Consider the following 22,208-nt stretch of genomic DNA (forward strand, 5'->3'; position numbering starts at 1 on the left):
GGTTGTGGTGGTAAACATGACGATGTTGATAGCGGTAATGATAGTGATAATTCTGAGAATCATGGCAATGGTGGTGGATGATGGTGAAAATTGTGGTAGTGACAATGGTGATGACCATCTTGATGGTGGTGATGATGACTGTCTTCGTGGTGGTGGTGGTGGTGGTAACCATCTTGGTGTTGGTGATGACTATATTGGTGGTGGTGGTGGTGGTGGTGGTGGTGGTCGTGACCATCTTGGTGTTGGTGATGACCATCTTGGAGGTGGTAGTGGTAGTAATAACCATCTTGGTGGTGATGATGGTGGTGATGACCATATTGGTGGTGGTTGTGGTGATGATGACCATCTTGGTGATGGTAGTGGTGGTAATGACCATCTTGGTGGTGGTGATGGTGGTGATGACCATCTTTGTGGTGGTGGCGGTGGTGGTGGTGGTGGTGGTGACTGTTGGGTGGTGGTGATGATGATGACAATCTTAATGGTCATGGTGGTGGTAGTGATAGTGATGGTGATGGTGGTGATGACCATCTTGGTGGTGCTGGTGGTGGTGGTGGTGGTGGTGACTATCTTAGTGGTGGTAGTGGTGGTGAGGACCATCTTGGTGGTACTAGTGGTGGTGATGACCATCTTTGTGGTGGTGATGGTGGTGGTGGTGGTGGTGACTGTTGGGTGGTGGTGATGATGATGACAATCTTAATGGTCGTGGTGGTGGTGGTGGTAGTGGTGGTGATGGTGGTAGTGGTAATGTTGATAGTGGTAATGATAATAATGATGTCATCAGCAGGTGACTGTGGGTCAATCATTTCTTCATCAGGAGCTGCCTCTATGAACTGATAGGATAGAGTTCTTGACAGGGCAGGTAGCAGAGGAAACTGTGCAGCCTGATTCCTAAGCTTTGAGACCTTAGTAATACATGCTGGAGGGATTCCACACTCAACGTGGCACCCTTGTGCATCTCTCTTCCCAGTCCTGTTTGGATAAAGGAGAGGCAGATGACCAGGCCCAGCTATGAGCAGAATAAAACCAACACTCCATCAAATTCTCTGCCTTAATTACCTGGACCCAGTATCTGATTACCATAAGAGGTGGCAGGTGACAGGATGCTCTGTTACTCCAGAGGGATTAAAACAGCCACGCAATTGCCAGTATCCTTGTGGTCCAGCATGGACCCCTGACCATGGGGCACAAGGCTGTTCCTTGATTCTACCCAATATCTCATTGCTGTGTCCAGCATCTGCACCCTTTATGTGTCTGTGCTGGAATCCCAGCAGGATGCGGCCAGAATTGTAGGAGGAGAGCAGTGGCCCTCTGTCTGGGGACTGGATATACACCTCCCTAAGAGCTTTCTGGGTCCAGTGTAAGCACTAGCCAAACTCCCTTCTGAGCCAAGCTGCTCCTTATCTGAAGGCCAGTAAAAGATAGAGCTGTGTCCCCACTGTTGAGTTGACTCCTTTGGCCCTGCCCTGGAGCAGGTCAGACTTCTCCCCAGATAAGCCTCACCTCAGCTGCGCCTCCTGTACCACTGGCCGGCTCTCTTGGCCTCGAAATGGGCAGACATGAGCATTCCTCAGACTCAAACAATGTAGAACGCCCTTGGAAGGGTGGTTCCCCCACAGCCTCTGCTGAGTCGTATCATTTTTATTATAATGTTATGGGATTATGAGCCCAAGCCAAGCTAAACCCTCCCAGACTGTACAGCGGGAATAAACCAAAGCCCATTCACAATTAAACACAAACAAAACTGCAAAACCAATAAAACTGAAATTTGCAGCATTAATTTTACAGGGCAGGTGTTTCCCAGAGCCGCAGCTCGGGGAGTAGACTCCAGGATGGAACAAACTACCTGCCGGTCCTCAAATGGCTTCCGTGTTCATTCAGGGGATGCCAGTTCACACCTACGTAATAGGGCAGCCACCCTCCTGAACCGCGCAAATGACGGTGGCTTTGTTTGTTGTGATCGCACCTTCCATTTAACCCAGAGCCATCCCAGAAGGCATGTTTAATAGCGGGTTCTTGATAACTCGTTTAAGCTGTCTCCTTCTCGTGCCAACAGCTCTGCCTTGCAGCCTGACAGGGCGCTGCTTTAAATGGGAGTAATCCAATTACTGCAGGGCCCAGGAACAGAATCTTCATGGCTTATTTACTGCCCGTGCTTAGTGCCAATGAACTGCTGCAAGGCGGGGAGTGGGACGCAGAGAACCGGCAGCCCAAAAGTGCTAGGTGTTGCCGCTGTAGGCTGGCATCAGCCTTCCCTGGAGCCGGGCCCCACTGCCCTTCCTGTGGAATTCCTGGGGGAGCCTCTGCTACATTTGAATGTGTGCGCACACACACACACACACACACACACACACACACACACACACACACACACACGTGTGCTCATGGGGGTACTGGCTGGGTTATGTTAGTGCCTTTACTCATTGTTGTAAACAAATTCATGACAAGAGGCAAACTAAGGAAGAAGGGCTCACAGTTTGAGGGTGCAGCCTATTATGGTCAGGAAGGCAGGGTGGCAGGGCTGTGAGAAGCTGATCTTGTTGCGTCCGATGTCAGGAAGAGGCGATGAGTCTTTGTTTCTTAACACAGCCCCAGCCCCAGCCTGCAAATGGCGCCCCATGCATTCAGGGCAGAGCTTATACAGTAATACAGTCTAGATAATCCCTCGAAGACACTCCCACAGGCCGGCGGTCTCCGTGGTAATTCTAAATCCCATCAAGTAGACAGTTGCCATCAGCCATCACAGAGCTGAAATGTCCCCCTGCAGGCCCCCCACACAGGAAGTACTGCATCTATTCAGGTCCTGAATCCCTGTTGATCAGACACACACTGGTCAAAGGCAGGCGAGAGAAGACTCATCTCCCGAGTCCCTGGTCTGAGTTGTCTGTCAGGCGCGACCTGGGAGAAAACCCACAGTTCCTATGGCCCTCTTTGTTTGCCCATAATGAAAATAGCCAGGGCTGAGGAATCTTCCCCAAGGACTCACATATAGAGGAAGTCCACAGAAGACTCATGACCCCAGGTGTAGGGGTCTCCCTGGTGACTGTTTCAAGTGGACCCCAGTAGTCAGTGTCTCTGTCTCTGTCTCTCCCTCCCTCCCTCTCTCTTTCCTCCCTCCCTCCCTCTCTCCTTTTCTAGCTCTCTTGGTTGCTCTCTCTTGTTCTTTCCTACTCACTCTTGCTCTCAGTTTGGAGTTAAGGAGTACAACAATGGGTCTCACAGTCTCACAACTGGGCAGTTACCATGGTTGTTCGTGGGGTTGGGAGAGTGGCTGCTATGCCACTGAGAAGTAAACCCAGGGCTGGGGCTGTAACATGCCTGGCCAAGCCTTGTCTGGAGTACAGAAAACAGGGTCTACTTAAGGCGTGATCTCCCAAGCACAGCGCGTCATCACAGGCTCCTGTGTTTAGGGCAAGTTGTGCAGCATCCTTGCTGGACACAGGAATGGTCTCCCCAGCCCCTGGGAGCATCCAATGGGTACCTTAGCTGGCAGAACAAAGGAATCTGCCAGGGAAGTGAGTGATCTTAAAGGGACTTGGGTTTATTTTAGCAAACAGAACATAAAATCATTTTGTAGTAAAGTGAACCAAGGTGACTGGCTGCCATTACTGGAAGCAACGTGGCAATGTATGACGAACCTGCCCAGACCATCCATAGATGGGGACAGACAGAAACACAGCTCTGCTTTGCACAGGTAACAAAGCCTTCTGTCATGCCGAGGCCATTCCTCCCCATCCCCAGGCCTGTCTAATTGTCACTAGACAGCCAGAGCCCTCTGGCCCACTAGGCCTTCTGTCTCTTTATACTACCCTTGTGGAAAGTGTTCGTTCCCACAAATCTGTTTCTCTCCCAGACGCCGCGATCCTTTGTTCAGAATCTACCCTCTGTCTGAACTTCTACCAGATAAACAGATGCTTTCACCTCAATTTAAAGTTCCCTGGCTATGGCAAATTGTCCAGGAGCCTATGACCCATTCCTAGTCCTGAAAGGCCTCAGGCCCCTGCATCCTTGCATGGTTCACTGTATTGTACCTGCCAGATACTTGTCCTTCACCTGGCAGAGAACGGTCCAGGCCCCAGCAGCTGCTGAACCCATACTGGACCTTGGGACATCTGGGGCAAGCTTCTGTCCTGTATGAGCCAACATGTCCACGAGAGAGGCTTAGTGAGGGCAGAAAGCTACTCCACTGTCCTCAGCATCAAGGATGCATGCTGTGAACATTGGTGTAGGGTCTGTGTGGAACTGTGGGGGAGTAGATGTGAGGTTTTGCCCTCAGTTAGGGATGTACATATAAGTGGTGTGTGTGTGTGTGTGTGTGTGTGTGTGTGTGTGTGTGTGTGTGTGTGTGTGTGTGATATAGATATGTGTAGTGTGTCTGCAAACACCTCTTTGTAGTGTATGTGTGTGCAGTCCTATGGTATGGACGCTGTCATGTATGTGTGGTGTACATGTATGCTGTTTATACAAATGTACATGTGTGTGATATAGGCAGTGACCACAGAGAGAAACTATATGCAGGCCACCATGCTACCTTTGGTGAAGCGTGCATGTGGAGTCAGAGTGGCAGTGTTTCTGGGTCCCACTCTGAAGCCCTATGGAAGGTTTAGGCTCTGGAACATTCTTCTTTGTCTTAGGCACAGCTCCCTCTTCTACCCAGCCTGGAAGTCACATGCTTGCCCTTTCTCTATCTATCTAGAGTATCTATTTTCTTTCAGGAACCTGGGATACCTGGTTCCCCCGTCTCCTGACTGCCGCAGGCCAAGGAAGCCTGGTGGCCGTCATATGTTGCAAGCTGTGCCAGCTGTCTGCCCAAACCCAGACCATTGACCCCTTTCACTCATGCTCCTCAGGAGCCTCCATTAGCTCCTAGGATGTCCTTCCCTGTGCTGAGAATACTGTGCCAACAGGGCCAGAGACAGACCTCCTCAGCCCATGGCCCGGGTGAGATGAAGTCGTGAAGTGGAAGCATGAAAGGGCCCTTTGTCTCTAGAATGTGGTAGCCCAGTGCTGGCCCAGCACTCTGTCTCCCACCGCCTCCAGCAGGAAGTGGGCAGGGCTGGGTGAGCTGAGCTCCTGCAGGCAAACAAACGGACCTGTGTGTTCAGTGCTGTTCCAGTGTCCTCAGAGGCTTGGTCCCTGGGCATGCCTAGACTCTGCTTGTCTGTGTGCTGCTGTAGACCAGCCCACAACACTGCCTGGCTCTTCGTGCTCTGTCTTTGCATGCACATGTGTAAGTATGCATATTGTAGATATGTATCTACATGAGTATGCATAGAGTACATACATACGTGTGGGTGTATGCATGTGACATGTGCATACATGTCAGACTAAGACATGTGTGGTATCTGAGTATGAGCCTATATGTACAGTGTATATGTGTAGTAGTGTATGCATCTGTGTAATTATTACATGTGTGTATATAGATGTGTACATGTATGATATGCATGGTCCATATATCAGTGTGTGTGCTTAGGTATGTGCAATGAGTACATGTGTAAGCATATGTATGAACATGTGTGCAGTCATACATGGTATATGTATACATGTGTAGTTTGCTGTGTATATATGTGGGTGTTTGTGTATTGCTATATATGCACCTGTGTTAATGTACGTTATTGTGTACACATGTATTTGTGGTATATGCATGTGAGAACTTATTCATGTGTGTGCAGTATGTGAATATGTATTTGTGGTCAGGTACATATGGATAGGTAGCCTAGATTTACACCTGCATATGTGTGAATGTATGCTCTGTTTGCATGTGTATCCACATAGGTTGATTTATATCACATGCTACTGTGCTTACACCATGTGAGGTATGTGTTTGTATTCATGTATTCTATATGCACACCCATGTCTGCACACATGTATGTTCATGAGGATGTGTACGGTATGTGACTTGGACAGAAGCTATGTCTTTCCCATAACCTCAGGCCATAAGGACCTGGCCCTGTACACATCTGTGTATGTCACCTCACGCTGTGTGGGTTGTCCCCACTGACAGAAGACTGCATGCTTTGTCCCTCGTCCCACTTCTTGCCAGAGAGTCAGTATGTGGGGGAGGCTCAGGAACCCGGTGGGTTGCAGGGGAGATGGCCTTGATACAAGACAGGATGGGATCTTAACCTTTAGCCCAGCAAGCATTCTCACATTCATGGCTTCCACAGCCCACTCTTTCTTGGTGAGTCCTGTAGGCAGGCATGCTGGGGCTGGCTTCTGGTGCTGCCACCCTACCCTAGACAGTCCATCCTGAGTTACCTCAGGGCCTCAGATCCTTCTAGCGGCTGTAGGCTCCCCCTTCACTCACAAGCCAATCTTGTTCTTTCCTTATGAGGTGCACAGAGACTGTGTGAATGGGAGTCTGTGGCTCACCGACCTGCTAACCCTCTCTGAGCAGCTTATTGGGGGACAGGTTCGTGCATACAGGGAAGCTTCTCATAGTGCTTGAACCTGTCCCTTGCATCGCTCAGTAGCTTAAAGCAGAGGACACGTATGCATCAGGGACAGAGAGAGAGAGAGAGAGAGAGAGAGAGAGAGAGAGAGAGAGAGAGAGAGAGAGAGAGAGAGAGAGAGAGAGAGATATTATCTTCAACTTGTTGAGAAAGTTCTCAAACACTGCAGGAGTTTGGGGGCTGGATCCTGGTGCCGGTAATTTGAGGTTTCCAGGTTTATATTTGTTGCTGACTGAGACAGTTTTTGTACCATCTTTGCTGTCACCAAAAATGACACATCAGGGCTGGGAGAAGCAGCTGCTGGTGACTTTGCACAGATAATGAACAGGCAGGGACAGATGTGTGACACAAACCAGCGTCACTTGCCCACCAGCCACCTGTGCTGTGATTAGTGGAAGCCCAGGAGAGTGGCATAGGCCTGGTGCCTGGTTCTTTGCGATGCCTTCAGCATGGCTGACACCCATGGCCTGGGGAGGCCACATCTGGGCAGCCATTGTTCTTAAAGCTATTTCCCAGGAAGCCAGATGCTGAGGGAGCAGCTGCCTCCTTTACTGTCTCTTCTTCAGGGAACTTCGCAACTGACTTCAGATAAGGACGGTCCCATGTTCCATCAGCTCAGGTTTCCATAGCATAACGTCATACCCAGGCTGCTTAGTGGCTTAACATCAGCTCTGGGGACTGGAAGTTCAAGGCCACTGTGATGGCATGGCCAGTTTCTGTCTTACAGATGTCTGCACAGATGATGGGTTGCAGGAATAGGAAGTGCTTTTGGGGGTCTCTTATAAGACCACTAACCCTGCCAGATCAAGTATTCATCTTTGTAACCTCGTTTGACCTTCAATTACTTCTGTATGGTTCTATTTCTAAACATAAGAGTCAGGAATTTCAGGACACAAATTTATATTGTTTCTGTGGTGGTAGCATGAATTGAGCTAGCCTAGGATCCTGGCTACTGGACAGTCCTCTTTGGCAAGTGATATAGACAGTGGGAGTGAGGCAGGCAACATAAACCACAGTGTTCTCTGCTGTGTCTGTGGCAGGCATAGCTTCTCAATTCCAAGACTCCTGTCTGCTATGCTACATGTGGTTCATCATGGATCCCGTCCTGCTGTGTCATGCCTAACAAGGAATGGCCATCCATCCAGATGGGAGGCCCACCTTCCTGTCTTCCATACTATTTCAGGTCCTCCTGACCTATCCTCCTGGAGGTCACCCTGCTTTACTGGGTGATCCCCACCCTGTGTCTTTGCCACCCATTGCTCAACTTTGTTCAGGCCAGTCACTGTCTCCAGAGTCAGTCCTCTGGTTCTAAGCAAAGGGCAACTGCAGGATTGCTAGTTCAGAATCAAGATATCAAGTAACAGGGAGCGCGACACTGCCAGTCATGACCTTCCTATGCCAGGTCATGGCACATGCTATCTCATGGCAGTGAAATCCAGTGATTGCCCGGCAGGTGAGGAACTGGGTCTGAGACCACTCCTCCGAAGTTCATATGGGTTTGCAGGGCTGTTTACATGCCAGCTATCACAATGGCAGAGAAATTGTAGTGCCAACATCCTACAGAATTGTACCTGTAGTTTAAGCCAGCCTGGAGTACCATGCATATGTATGTATAATATATATGGTGTGTATGTGTGTATATGCATATATGTATACCTATGTATGTATATATATGTGTGTGTGTGTGTGTGTATGTATATGTGTATATATACATATATATGTGTATGTGTGTGTGTGTGTACTTCATCATGGAGCCCTCCTGCTGTGTTATGCCTAGCTGGAATTCCCACCTTCATGTCTTCATGGATAGATAGATAGATAGATAGATAGATAGATAGATAGATAGATAGATAGATAATAGGTAGGTAGATAGATATATAGATAGATAATAGATGGATAGATATAGAGATAGATAATAGATAGATAGATAATAGATGGATAGATACAGAGATAGATAGATAGATAGATAGATAGATAATAGATGGATAGATACAGAGATAGATAATAGATGGATACAGAGATAGATAGATAATAGATGGATAGATACAGAGATAGATAGATAGATGTATAGATAGATAATAGATGGATACATAGATAGATAGATAGATAGATAGATAGATAGATAGATAGATAGATGATATAGATGGATAGATACAGAGATAGATAGATAGATGTATAGATAGATAGATAGATAGATAGATAGATAGATAGATAGATAGATAGATAGATAGATCAGTGAAATTGAAAAGAAGGTCTAAGAGAAGGGAGAAAGGAAGCTCAGGAGTTGGAGAGGTTGTGTGGGGGACCTGGGGTGGGTAGGGGTGTAGTTCCCTCATGTCTAGAATAGAAAAGTCTCTGTCGCTGTGTTATGTGAAGGTGACAGGGAAGGACTCACTCCTCTCTCCCAGAGTTGGTCCGTTCTGCAGCTCTCTCACCACCTATTTGTACCTTGCTGGGCCATGGGGCCAATCAAAGTGTAGAGCTGCTTTAGGAAGGAGGAACTCGATTGGAAAAGGTGATGGTTCCTAATACACAAGACCCTGATGTCCAAAGGAAATGAACTCAAGCCCACATGTGAGGCAGTGACCTCTAAGTGGGCAAGCAATGCGGAATCCATGCTAGGTCCTTCCTGCATGGGGAGAGGTGTGTCAGGCATGGAGGTCGCATTAACAGGAATGTAACAGGCATGACTTTTGCCCTTTGCCGCATCTTTTGTGATCCTAGACCCCAAAGGGCTTTGTGGTTCTCTTTGGTTTCTTTTTCATGAAAGATTTCAAGTGTCTTCCAACCTCAGACATTGGGGTTAAAGTGAAAAATCCTACATAACTGAGTCTTCAGACAGTGCCCAGGGGTGCTGGTGTCCCTTCTGTCCACCTGACTTTATTACTCCCTCACTGCTGTGAGGGAGTACCTGGAAGGAACAGGATGAAAAGCTGATTTCAGGGAGCTCAGTTCCTGCTTGCTTGGCTCCATGCACTTAGAACTTCACGGGGCAGAAGTGGATGGCAGAGGAAAGCCTATCTCTTCATGGGCTGCTGTGCAGCAGACAGGAAACACCCATGCTAGGATGGCTTCCTCCTTGTTCTTTGCTTTGCCCAGCTATCCAGGTAGCCCAAGGATTGTGCTGCCCATGAACAGGGTAGGTCCTCCCCCTTTGCCCAGTTCTCTCTGGAAAGCCCTTATAGACACACATAGTTGTGCTCCACAATCTCCTAGGTGATCCTAATCCCAGTAACTTTGAGTGAGATTACCTATCTCAAAGACTTAGACTTTGCATGGACCACAAGGGTCTCTCGAAGGCAGATGCCATAGTAAGAATTGCCTCAGCCAGGAGGTTAGCAGGGCGAGCAGGTCATGGAAGATTCTGGTAATAAGAAAACTCACTTCATTGCAGTCTTCTTCCTCATAGGCTTCTCACAGAGCCTTCCTGACTACTAGAACAAACCACTACAACCTGGGTGGGTTTCTAAGGGGGAAAAAAGGTGTTTTTCATGTGTGGAGGCTTTGCCATCTTTCTTCTGATGAATTCTGGGACCACCTGCCCACTGTCAGCTCTCCACTAGACCCCTACCCTGTGTGCTCCAAGGAGTGAGACAGAGACTGGAGACTTCCAGTCCCAGAGACTTGATTCAAGACATTGTCTGTAGATGAGGGTGATAGGGGTCATGCCCACTCTAGAATTGCTAACTTCCTGACACTGAGCCCTGGTCCTACCCATGCAGTTCAGCAGACAGTCACCTCAGGACATCTCTCCATTTCTGACAAAGCAGAAAGTGGGGTTTTTGCTCCTCGGGAAGGGGAATGATGTTGTTATGAAAATTGGTCCCCTGCAGTTGGGGAGCGATGGCACACCCACCCAGAAGAGGCAGTGCATGGACAGCATCCATTGGGAATGCCTCCGAATGCTATGGTCCCTGTTTATGGGGCTTCCCACTGTGATGTCCAGGGGCCAGGCCCTGGTTTAGGATGTCAGCACTCCACTCCGTGAGGCCTGTAGGTACGGAGTGGCACACTGACCAGCTCTCTCCTCTCTCCCACAGCTCGAATTATCAAGACAAAGCAGTGGTGTGACATGCTTCCTTGCCTGGAGGGGGAAGGCTGTGACTTGTTAATCAACCGGTCAGGCTGGACTTGCACACAGCCCGGAGGGCGGATAAAGACCACCACGGTATGTGGCCCCTTTCCTTTCTAGTGGGCATGATGGGGAGATGTAAGTCGACGCAAAAGCCCATGGTGGATGTAGAAAGACTCTGGGGCAGGGGAGGGATGGCAGCTGGTGTCTCTGTCCCTGTCACGGCTTCTCCTTACTCTTTGGGGATAAGTCCCGGAGAGCCTGTTCTGTATCGGTCGGTCTTTGGGGACACAGGGACAGAGCCACAGGATTGGTTAGCTGGCGCAGTCAGCTCAGAAGTGAAGCTAACACAGTGCATATTGCTGGCACTGAAGCTGCTTGGCTTTGTGGGGGAGATGTGGAGGGACAACAGGTACCACCCAATCCTGAGAGCAAGTTTTTCTATTCCTCCTGAGGCCATGGGGACCATGAAAATTCAGGCTTGGGGGATGCTGCAAATGGTTCTGCTGCTGCCCCAGATATGGTATTGTACTGGCTAGTTTTTTATGTCCACTTGACCCAAGCTGGAGTTATCACAGAGAAAGGAACCTCCCTTGAGGAAATGCTTCCATGAGACCCAGCTTTAAGTCATTTTCTCAATTAGTTATCAAGGGGGGAGGGCCCAGCCCATTGTGGGCGGTGCCATCCCTAGGCTGGTGGTCTTGGGTTCTGTAAGAAAGCAAGCTGAGCAAGCCAGGAGAAGCAAGCCAGTACGTAACATCCCTCCATGGCCTCTGCATCAGCTCCTGCCTCCTGACCTGCTTGAGTTCTAATCCCGACTTCCTTTACTGATGAACAGCAATGTAGAAGTGTAAGCTGAATAAACCCTGTCCTCCCTAACTTGCTCCTTGGTCATGTTTGTGCAGGAATAGAAGCCCTGACTAAGACAGGTACAGTAGCTGCTAACAGACCCCAACAGCTCCTTCATCTCACCCACCTCACCCACCTCATCCTACTGAGCACGGTGTGCTGAGCTCTTTGGTCTCCAGGACTGCTACTCTCACAGGCTTTTGAGTACAGGATACTCTACAGTGTCCTGTGGATGGTTGGTTATTGTTTCTTGTTCTTTGAACTTTCTGGGGTAATGGTACCACACGCTGCCTACACACTGTAGACAATTATCCTCTGTGATAATGGAACGAAGAGATGAAGGACTCTTGGGAAAGATAGGTAAGCCTCCACCTCATCATTTGAGCTAATGACTGTTCGCCTAGTGCTGGCTTCTTTGAGAATGACACAAAGGCTGAGATCTATTTGGGGTCAGCACGGGGACCTGTTGGGCTGCTGAGTGGACACGGAAGCAAGCATACTTTGAAGAGCCTTAGGCTCTGAGGAGTCTAGGGAGATGCATGGTGTGGAGAAGCCACAGGTATAGGATGCTCTATGACTGCCTCAGCCCTATGCAAACCATGGCCAACTGGATTCCTAAACTCTCAAGACACCCAAGCGGGGACCATAGTTGGATCTGAGGGAAGTGATAGGCAGGGATAAGCCTCATCACTCATAACCACACAGAGGGCTGCCGAAGGCATTCCTCAGTGCCACACAGTGGCCTCCTGGATAAGGCTAAGTCTCCCCAACCACACCCTCAGGCTGTTCAGCCTCCTTTATAAGGGCCATACTGGTGAAAACTGATGCCAAGAAAGAACTCATATAGCCATGGCTCTCTGTGACTCAGGCCAGAGGTTCAGAACTCCTAGGTCTCTGTCCTTCTTAGAACCAGGGGTAGCCCTAGATACTGTGGGTTCACCATTTTCTGGGTCAGACTTAGAAGAGACCGGCAAGTTAAGGCAGTGTGTATTAGCAATTGCATACCAAGTGAACTGGGCAGGTGTGAGGGCCCCTTCCAGAGGCAAAAAGGTAGTCTAGTCTACCTGTGTCCTTCAGTCTAGAAAGATGAGGCCCAGCTCCTACTGATACCTGTGGCCTAAGGTGACATGTTTTTAGGGTATCTAAAATATTGGTGAGAGAGAGAGAGAGAGATCTTTAAAAACCACAACTTAATGTCCTTGCTGTGTGTGATTCCATCATGGCCTCATATAGAGTAAATTAATACCCTAGGTTTCACATGCCACCATAAATTGTTTCTCAGAGGTGACAGTCTTGTCACCCATTTTTCTTTAAGAGGCCATGTGGTGGCTGCTAATTCCTCTCTAGTGTCACTCATTCCAGACCTTCCTCCAACCAAGACCCCTCCCCAGCCTGCACCTCAGCTATATCAACTGCATCCAAGCCTGCAGTGTCACCTGATGAGTTGGGGATGCTCAGGGGACAATCTGGGCCTGGGGAATGCTGTAGCCTCGTCCCCTCGTGGGGCCTTCTAAGTGTGTGTGATAAATGGATCTATTGATTAGCCCAGTGCAGACCCCAGGCACATGCTGATGTCTGCATTTCCGTAGTCACTGCTTCTCACAAGTGGGGGTCACCACCCCATTAGTGGGTCGTGAAATTAATTTACTGGCTCATGATCAGCATGTAAAGGGGGGAGGAAGGGTCATAAAAATACTAAGGTGCTTCTCAGGTCACTGGGACGAGTGCCACTTATCTCGACACAAGCACGGTGGGTTCTGTGCGAGATGCGCGTGTCACTGTGGAAAGTGGGATGTCCGTGGCCCTGAGGACTCGGGAGACAAACGAAGCTCTGGGCTAACTTTGTTAAGTGTTGCCTCTGGGGTTGCCCCTTATACTTTGCCTTGTAAGCATCCATCTGCGACAAGCCTGATGACTAGTGATTGCTGAGGGCTCTCCATGGTTACGGAAGCAGCGCTCTCTCCTGCACCCAACTGTGATGCATCAGTTTTAGAGATGGGGCAAAGAGTGGGGTTGCCTCCCTCTTCTGCAGCTTCTGGGCTCCTGGTTTCCACTAGCCCTGGCAGCGGGACTTACAGGGGACCTAAATGAAAAGATCTGGAGGATCCTAGATGGGGATTCTGGTCCCTCGTGGCTGACCAGGAATGGATCTCTGTGCAGGTGTTGGCTGGCTCCGGCTGCACTGCACGCTGCACATGTTAGTGGCTTTCACAGATATTCTAATCAGTGTTTACTCTGCTCTTCTGTGATGTTTATGGATTGCAAGATGCTCAACGGTAAGCTATACTGTTCCCTAAATCAGAATAAACCAGCTGGGTTGGAACCCACTTTTCCAATTAGCTATTAAGCACCATGTTTTAATTCTGTATGCAGAAACAGGCAGTTGTAGGGGTAGGGAGGTTTGGGGAAGGCTTCTCAGAAGTCCTGATCAAGAGCTAGTACTCCGTAGGCATGTATACCCTAGAGAACACAGATCCAAATATACCCAGATGCCAGCTGCAGGAACACATGTGGACGTAAATGTCCAACCTGCACCCAGTGTTTCTGGGCCTCTATTACAGGCAGAGAGGTAGAGTCCATCTGAGCAGCCTATCTGAGGAGCAGTGGTTCCTTTCTGCTTGCCTGAAACTGGCTGCTGACTTGGCGTGGGCAGCCCATCCCCCGACCCGCTGGGGCATGTGGAGGTCAAGAGCACCGAGAACAGTCATATCGTGAAAGAACACAAATGCAGATGGTCTGCTTATTAGCTGTCCTGGCAGCATCGTCTGCAGTGCCTCGCATCTGTCCATGGCAACCCTGCTTCAGGAGAGCTGGCCCAGAACAGGGAGGGCCCTGCTCTCCTCTGATGGACGGGCAGCTGTTCAGTGGGCTGTACTCATCCCGCTCAGGACTCTGCCCCTACAGCTTCCTGCCAACTTGGAAGTGGGGAAGGGGTCTGCTTAAAGGTCTGCATCATGGGATTCTGAAGGTTGTGTGTGGCCTGGTGGCCATATTTAAAAAAAAAAAACTGGGTTCCTCTCAGGAATCAACATAGGACCCTAACCATAGCTAGCTGACAGGCAAAACACAGTTGTTCCCATCACTGTCTTGGGTCAACATGGAGCTCCCAGAATAAGATACGGGGGTTGGGGGGGACATCTAAACTTCAGAAGGACAAAATCATTCCCACACTGTCCTTCCTTGACCCAAGGTAGAGATATTTGGGTCTAAAAGGGATTCTCATTGAGAAAATACCTTCAAAGTTTGTAGCGTTCTCCTAATTAGTGATTGACGTGGGAGGGTCCAGCCCACTGTGGGCTGTGCTACCCTTAGTAAGATGATGGACAGTCCTGAGTGCTGTAAGAAAGCAGCCTATGTGAGTCATGGGGATCAAGGCAGTGGTAGCATTCTTTCATGACCTCTGCACTAGTTCCTGGTCTGGTTTTCTTCTATGACACAAACCCTAACTGAGATACACAGAAAGAGAGATCCACGCAGACACACACACACACACACACATACAAACACAAACATAAATGCAGATCTCAGAATGAAATGCCTGAGGAACTGTTCAAGCTGCCATCCAGGTATCCCCAGCCCAGGTGTTGCAGAACCAGATGTGGCTCCTGACCTGTAGTTCCCTGGTTGCTGGAATGGCCTACCAGTGTGGAGGGAGAACAGGCCTTGCTCGCAGGGCCCACACCATTGACTCTGCACCTGTACCCATGTGAAGGTAGAGAACGAAGAGACTAGAACCATGTGGGCATCTCCCAGAAGAAGAACAATGAACAGGCTCCTGGATTACACTTACAGTGGGAATCCAGATGCATTTCCAAAGGTTTGAATCTTGAAGAAGAAAGTGGGATGCTTGTCTAGGAAGTCAAATGAGAAAATGAATCCCTGGGGATGGGAGTAATGCAGCTGCTTCAGCCCAAGTTCATTCCTCATCTGCCCACTAATCCCTGCCCACCATAGATAGGCACTGTGGCTCCATCTCCAGAGGTCCGGTAGCTCACAGTTGGACGCCTCACGTGTGCATTCGGCATGACTTCTTAGGGATGAGGGCTGAGTTGCATCAGCCAACACACACGCAGGGAAAGCATGTCCACCTTGGACCTGGGCCCTTACCCAGTACCCAAGACAGCTGATTTTATAGGCAGCCAGGAAGGACATCTCCTAGTGTGGATGAGACCCCAGCAAGGAGGTTTAGGCAGTGCACAGGAGCCATGCTGGAGCCCGCCTGAATGGTAAACAGTTCATCTACACAGCCACAGTAGGGACTTTAGTCAGAGAAGGAGCAGGTGACCTGGAAGATAAGCAGTATACGGCACATGCATTCCCTATGTCACCAGGAAGAGACATAGGGACACCGGAGGTCACTCTCCAGCCCACACAGCAAGCAGTGAGCCCTGTAGCAGCTGCCGTCGGAGCACAGGCTCCTTGAAGACAAGACCTATAAGTGTAGTGGGATTCCTAGCTTTGCGTGAAGGGAAGGGAAGAGGTGCCCTGGCAGGGAGATCCTTGGCTTCCAAGTGGCTGATCACATGTGAGCAGCAGTGGGCATTCCAGTTTAGCCACCCTAGGAAGCCCTAGTCACCCTGCACCTGCCCTGTCTGTACCATCTGGGACCCTTTGGCTGTCTTACTCCTTATAGTAAGACCATGCCAGGAAGTTCCATTGTCCCCTAGTCCTGCTAGCTGTCCCCATATGGTCCTCCTCCCTCTGTCTGATGCTGGGAATCTCTGTAGCTTATATCCTACTTGTACACGCAGGCAGCTCCCTAGTTCTGAAACACCCAGACTTTGGGGACACGGCATGCAGCGTGTCACTTCTTTTCTTGATTTGATATCCGTCATTCTCCCAGGTAGTTAATTCGGTTAACTGTACACAAATGAGACTGGGAAGCACAAGCTTGTAAAACACACACACACACACACACACACACACACACACACACACACACACACACACACAATCTGTTTCTACCATCACTAAGCCACTTTCCAAGACATTAACATCTTTGACTCCAGATGTCCCCTGAGCTGGCCCTGATTCCCAATGGCACCTGGTCTGGAGAAGCCACCTTGGTAGAAAGACTGTGTGAAGAGAGATATGTGGGCTGTGTCTAGCCAGTAATGAAAGGAGCATGTGGGGCCCTCCCTGACACGGTCTCTACCTGCTAAAATAAACCTTCAAAAGACTTCCTTAGCCAAGGTGAGGCAGATCCCTAAGGGAGCAGCAGCATCTGTGAGACCAAGAAGGCAAGGCCAAGGATTTGGAATCCTCCCTCTGTACACGAGGAGACACAACTGGAGAGGAGGTGTCATGTGAGCTCATCTCAAGGGACAGTGCTCCCCTGTGACAGTCTGATTTAGTGGCTCCAAAGCGGGGGGCACCTGTGTGACCCCACTGCATCTCAGAGGGGCAAGGAGAATGGGTCGTGGCGATTGGTTGCCGTCAGCGGATACAGGGGTGTTCTTGTGGAGATTCTCTGTGTGAATCTCACATCTAGAGAGAGTCAGTGAGTCACCATCCATGCAGCTGACCTAAGCAGACTGCGTTGACATTCTTTTTCTTAAACCTGCTCGGCTCCCTACACCCTCCTCGTCCTAAGGCCACAGGCCTAGTACTGTGAAGACCCAAAGAAACAAACCTGGGGAATCACATCCGCTCTCTTGTCTACCATGGAGCTCACTGACAGGGAGGAACCTAGGCCAAAGTTCAGAGGCCTCTGCCCTCACCTCCAGTATGATCGGAGGACGCCTCTGACATTTTGCTGGTAGAGAAAAAGAAGCAGACATACCGGGCGCGTGGGCAGAGGAAGAGTCAGACACACCAGGGCAAAAGAGAGCCACCATGCACAACGAACTACTTCCCACAGGCAGGCTGCCAAAACAGGAACGTCACAGGGAGAGGAGGAGAAAAATCCCGCCTGCGACCCTGGAGCAGAGATGGCCTCTCGCCCAGCAGCCCTGCGCCTCAGATCGATTTAGATACTTTCTGGACATGACGTCCTCACAAGGACAAAGCAGACTGGATTAAAAAAGTAGCGTGAGCACTGAGGCGGGCCGTGCAGACTCAGTCCGCAGGAGCCCGGTGCCTGCGCCCTAACCCATCTTTGTTCAGCACAAGTGATGAAAGACCACAGTCATTACTTGGATCAGTGCGCGGTCCATTCTGTGCTCGTCTGAGTCACCCTGTTCATCACCACGGTAATAGCCGGACATTTTAATGGATTCCGTGCGCAAACAAAAATGTATATGGCAGTGCTGCATCAAGTAGTATTGTAAGCAGACACATCCCTCATGCTCCTGGAGAATATGAGCCCAGAAACAAAAACAAACAAAAAAAAGAGATTGGTTTGACAAAGCTGCGTTATTTCTGTTGGCATTTTTCACAAGGAGAGGCATTATGGCTGGTCCCTCTTTTCCGTAATTGGTCGGCATTCATCTCAATTTTCCTTAAAGCAGTCATTCGTTGAATTGTTTTAAATGCATGAACAGCAAGTGTTCGGAACTAAGGGGAACTGGCTCAGTGCAGGGTGAGTATGTGTGGGTGGGTGTGGGGTGAGCTCACTGCCACAGAAAGGGTTCTCCTCATGGTAGGGGAGGTGACCAGCAGCTGGGCCAGCACTGAGCGTGTCTGAAGGTGGCACCAGGATGACTCAGGGCTCCAGGGAGGTTGAAGATGACAGGCCAGGCCCTGTTTAAGGTTGGTGTTCTAAGAGTACGGCTAGAGAAATCGAGTTTCAGCCCGCAGGCTCAGCCCGTTCCTGTCCCCCCAGCCCTGTCTGCCTGTCAGTTCCTTCCCTCATCTCCCAAGTGTGTTGGTTGTGTGCTGGAAGCTAAGGGTGTAGGCTGACTCAGCACATGGCCCCCTATGTTAAGAAGGTGTCGACCCTCACAGGTCTCTAAAGGGCTCAGTCTTTGGAGCTCAGTGAATACACGTGATTATCTCGGTACCTACTGCACTGCTGAGAACATAACTAAGGTAGCACTTGTCCCCGCTGCTGCCGTACTGTGTCACACAGACACAGCTGAGGGAGGCAGGGGCCTCCTGACTAGACTGTCTTCCACCCATGGACGCTGGGAATAGAGCCATCACCAGAGGTGAGATCTTGTTCTTTCGGGCCTCATCCTTTCACAGTTCTGAACACTTACTATGAAAAGCCTGAAGGTAAAGTCTTCCTAGGCCCCCATGTCCTGGCCAACCCTCTTCTCCCATGGCCTAGATACCCTCTAGACTTGAGGAAAGCTACTCATGGAAAGAAGGCTATAGAATGTTCCAGAAAACTGTGTTAGAGACCTTTGAAAAGACCCTAAAGTCATCTCCCAAGTAGAACCCAGAATAGTCAACTCTAATATACTGCTCTATACACAGTGAAGTTGATACCCAGTTGGCCACCCTAAGATGTAGCATTCCAGGACACTGCTACCTATTGGACCAGGCATGAGTCCCTGGCAGGTAACCTTGCTTTCCCCAGGAAGGGGCCGAACTCCATCTTTACAGGTAATGCTGGCTAGGTGTTCCAAATATGTTTCTCTGTGTTGTTTTACTATTTTACTATGGCCTTAGGCTCTCTTATGTAGGGATGGTATTTTCATTGAGGCCAGAAGTAAATGCAGGTCTCGACTGTCTGAGAAATAGCAGGATATTGAGTATAAAGTTGGAAGATGAGTTAGCATCTGTGTGTTCATCATGGAAGCTGTTGTGGCCATGCCTTCTAACACCTTCCTGAGCTTCATCCCTGAGCCAGGCTATCCCTTAGTCCCAGGCTCCCTGAGTTGGTCCTCATTGTTAAGGTGTACAGATTTGACTCACTGTCCTTAGCCAGTTGTGTGGGCTGAGTAAGCAGGAGTGGCTTTGCCTGTGGCAGACCCTTTGCAGTGTATGCTACAGAGGTAGTGAAATATCAGCCTTCAGCATAGATGTTTGTTGAACTTAGCGTTTCTATTGCTATGACAAAACACAGAAATAAAGTTGGGGATGAAAGTATTTATTTGTCTTACATTTCAATATCATCTGTATTATCAGGATTCTCTAGGGTCATAAACTTATGGAATGATTTTCTCTTTTCTCTCTCTCTCTGTGTACATATATGCATAGTATATATAGTATATAATATATATATAAAGGGAATTTATTAGAGTGGCTTACAGGCTGCAGTCCAATTAATCTAACAATAGCTAACTATGAGCAGAAAGTCTAAGAGTCTAGCAGTTGCTCAGTCCCACAGGGCTGGGTGTCTCAGCTGATCTTCTGTATGTCCTGGAATCCTGAAGAAGCAGACTCTAATGCCAGTGGAAGAATGGATGTGCTAGCAAGGTAGAGAAGAACAAAACCTTCCTTCTGTTGTGGTTCTATAGGCTTCGAGGAGAAGGTGTGGTCCAGATTAAAGGTGTGTCTGGATTAAAAGCATATGGCTTCCTCCCTCAAGATCCAGATCACAGGCCATACCCTTTATTTCTGGATTGTAGTTCATTCTAGCTATAGTCAAGTTGACAACCAACATAGCCATCACATTGTCAGCCCATTATCGAAGGAAGTCAGGACAGGAACTCAAGTACGGCAGGAACCTGGAGGAAGGAACGGATGCAGAAGCCATGGAGGGGTGCTGCTTACTGACTTGCTCTCTGTGGCTTGCTCAGTCTGCTTTCTTATAGATCCCAGGATCACCTTCCCAGGGGTGGCACCTCCCACAATGGGCTGAGTCCTCCCCCATCAATCACTAATTAATAAAATAATCTACAGCCTGATCTTATGAAGGCTTTTTCTCAATTGAGGTTCCCTCATTTCAGATTACTCTAGCTTGACATAAACCTCACCAGCAGTGTTTGTGATACGTCTTTAAAAATGAGATTGAGGGATTTGGGCCTCTATCTTCATTGTTTAAAATGTCAACGCTCCATTAACTCAGACACTCAGCAGGTGCATCAAGTCCTAAGACAGCCTCTGCCCCAGCCCCAGCCGGATCTCCAGCCACAGCATAGATGACTCTGCAGATCTGCATAAATGCACCCGGTCCCCATAAATGCCCCATCCCCCGCACTGGAACATAAATCTCATTCTTAGCCTGCAGCATGCATAATGACACCTAGGCACATTCTGAGAGAAGAGCCCTCTTCTGGGACTGATCAGTGGTGCCGAATGAACCTTCTTGGTCAGACTCAGACATCCATAGCCTGAGGAACTGACACTTCTGTCTCTGGGCAGGTACCTGGTAGTAGTTGGGTTTCCTAAGCCTTGGTTTTCTTATCTGGAGAAGGCAAGAGGGTTCCCTCGCCTGTTCTCACAGGTTACTGGGATAAGAAAGGAAGAGCGGAGGGAAAGGGCTTCTGAGACATGAGGGGTCTCTGTAGGGAAGGTTATTGCTCTTTTACACCCCACATCCTCTGGGATGCTCCCATCTCCGTGACTATATAGGATGAAGGAACCTCTTCTGGAAAGCTTTCTCTTGATATGATAGCATTCATGCATTGGGTGTGGTCAGGGTATGATTTGTGTGCCTGTATCTCTCCCACGTGTTGTTGGATCTGCTATATGTAGCCATGGCCATCTCACAAAGCATGTAGCCAGCTGGTAGGTAGGTTTCCAAAGATGAGGTGAAAGAACTTGGTATTTTTTTTTCACTTTGGGAGAAATGGCACTTCTCAGTAACTAGTGGGAGAGGAATCCCAAGCCCGTGGAAATGCATCCATGATCTGTAAACTAGTAGTTGGACTCAACATGGTGGCTTCATCTTCTGCCCAGCTTCCAGTTAGCAAGGAGGTTTGAAGTAAGAACTCTCAATATCGTCAAGCCTTAAGAGTAAGAAGAGGCTCCCCACGTAAGATGTCCTTGGGCTCCTCAGAAGAGCAAACAGCCCATGTCACCTCTGAACCATGCTTTGACTGCTAGTCACAGTACCCAAAAAACCCTAGGACATAAGATGGGCTTAGTGGGCTTAGAATTGGGACATGTATCAAACAAAGAGACCTCAGAGCCTGTGCTCAGGACCCTGTCTGCTCTCTGCCCTCTCAAGGAAGTGAAACTACCACACTGAGGCACAACCCAAACGTCTAATAGCAAGAACCCAACCCTGAGGCCACCTCTGAACCTTTGGGTGGTCACATGAAAAGGAATGTTTCTTCACAGTTACCAGCATGCACCAGGTCCAGCCTGGAAGAGGACACAGCAACCCAGATCCAGGGGAGCAGAGGGAATCTACAGACTTGGCAGCCAAGCCTTCTTGGAATGTAGGGCAGCCTTGGTCTCTGCCTGGTGGACTCAGGCTACAGACTGGAGCTCGGGGAATTGAGCTCTATCTGTGAGAAGTGTGGCCTGAAGAGAGGCCTAGGTAACCCTGGAGCAGCCCACTGGGCTCCCACTGGCAGCCTCAGAGGTGTTACTTGGATACTCCAGAGCTGAACGTGGCCGTGTCTGTCATTCCAGGATAGCATGGCAGAGAAGAGTCTGGGCTGAAGGCGAACCCTTGTGCTTTCCCACAGAGACGTGCAGCGCATGCAAAAACACTGAAGACCTCAGAGCAGAATTCAAATGTGCATCGGAAGCCACAAATAATAGAATTGTCACCACAGAAAATGGAAACTACTTCGTGAGAGCAATATTAAAACCAGGAAACAGCAAAGAAGTGGAATGAATCGGGGGGAGAGAGTCAGGTTTGGAGACCAGAGAAGAGGCATAGCGCCTCAGAGCTGGGGTGCTGCCTAGAAGAACCCTGACATCAGGAAGTGAGAAGATGAGCTTATGGGTGAAGTAAGGTGTTAGAAAGAAACACTCAGGTCTCCCAGGCAAAAGGAAAATCCCAACTAGGGAAGAAACTTGACTGGATCTGATATCACAGGACATGCCTGACTTTG

At 49.2% G+C, this 22,208-nt stretch overlaps 1 protein-coding gene across 2 annotated transcripts in view; it reads left to right on the plus strand.

The window, feature by feature from the left end:
* Positions 1 to 22,208, plus strand: part of Tafa5 (TAFA chemokine like family member 5) — a 219,488-nt gene that overhangs the window by 171,337 nt on the left and 25,943 nt on the right. For both annotated transcript variants that reach the window (XM_032919235.1, XM_032919243.1), the window contains exon 3: positions 10,490 to 10,617. In XM_032919235.1, coding sequence (XP_032775126.1) covers positions 10,490 to 10,617 — 128 coding nt within the window. The remainder of the gene's footprint in view (positions 1 to 10,489; positions 10,618 to 22,208) is intronic.

This window comes from Rattus rattus, chromosome 1, assembly GCF_011064425.1.
Source record: "Rattus rattus isolate New Zealand chromosome 1, Rrattus_CSIRO_v1, whole genome shotgun sequence".
Classification (NCBI taxonomy): domain Eukaryota; kingdom Metazoa; phylum Chordata; class Mammalia; order Rodentia; family Muridae; genus Rattus; species Rattus rattus.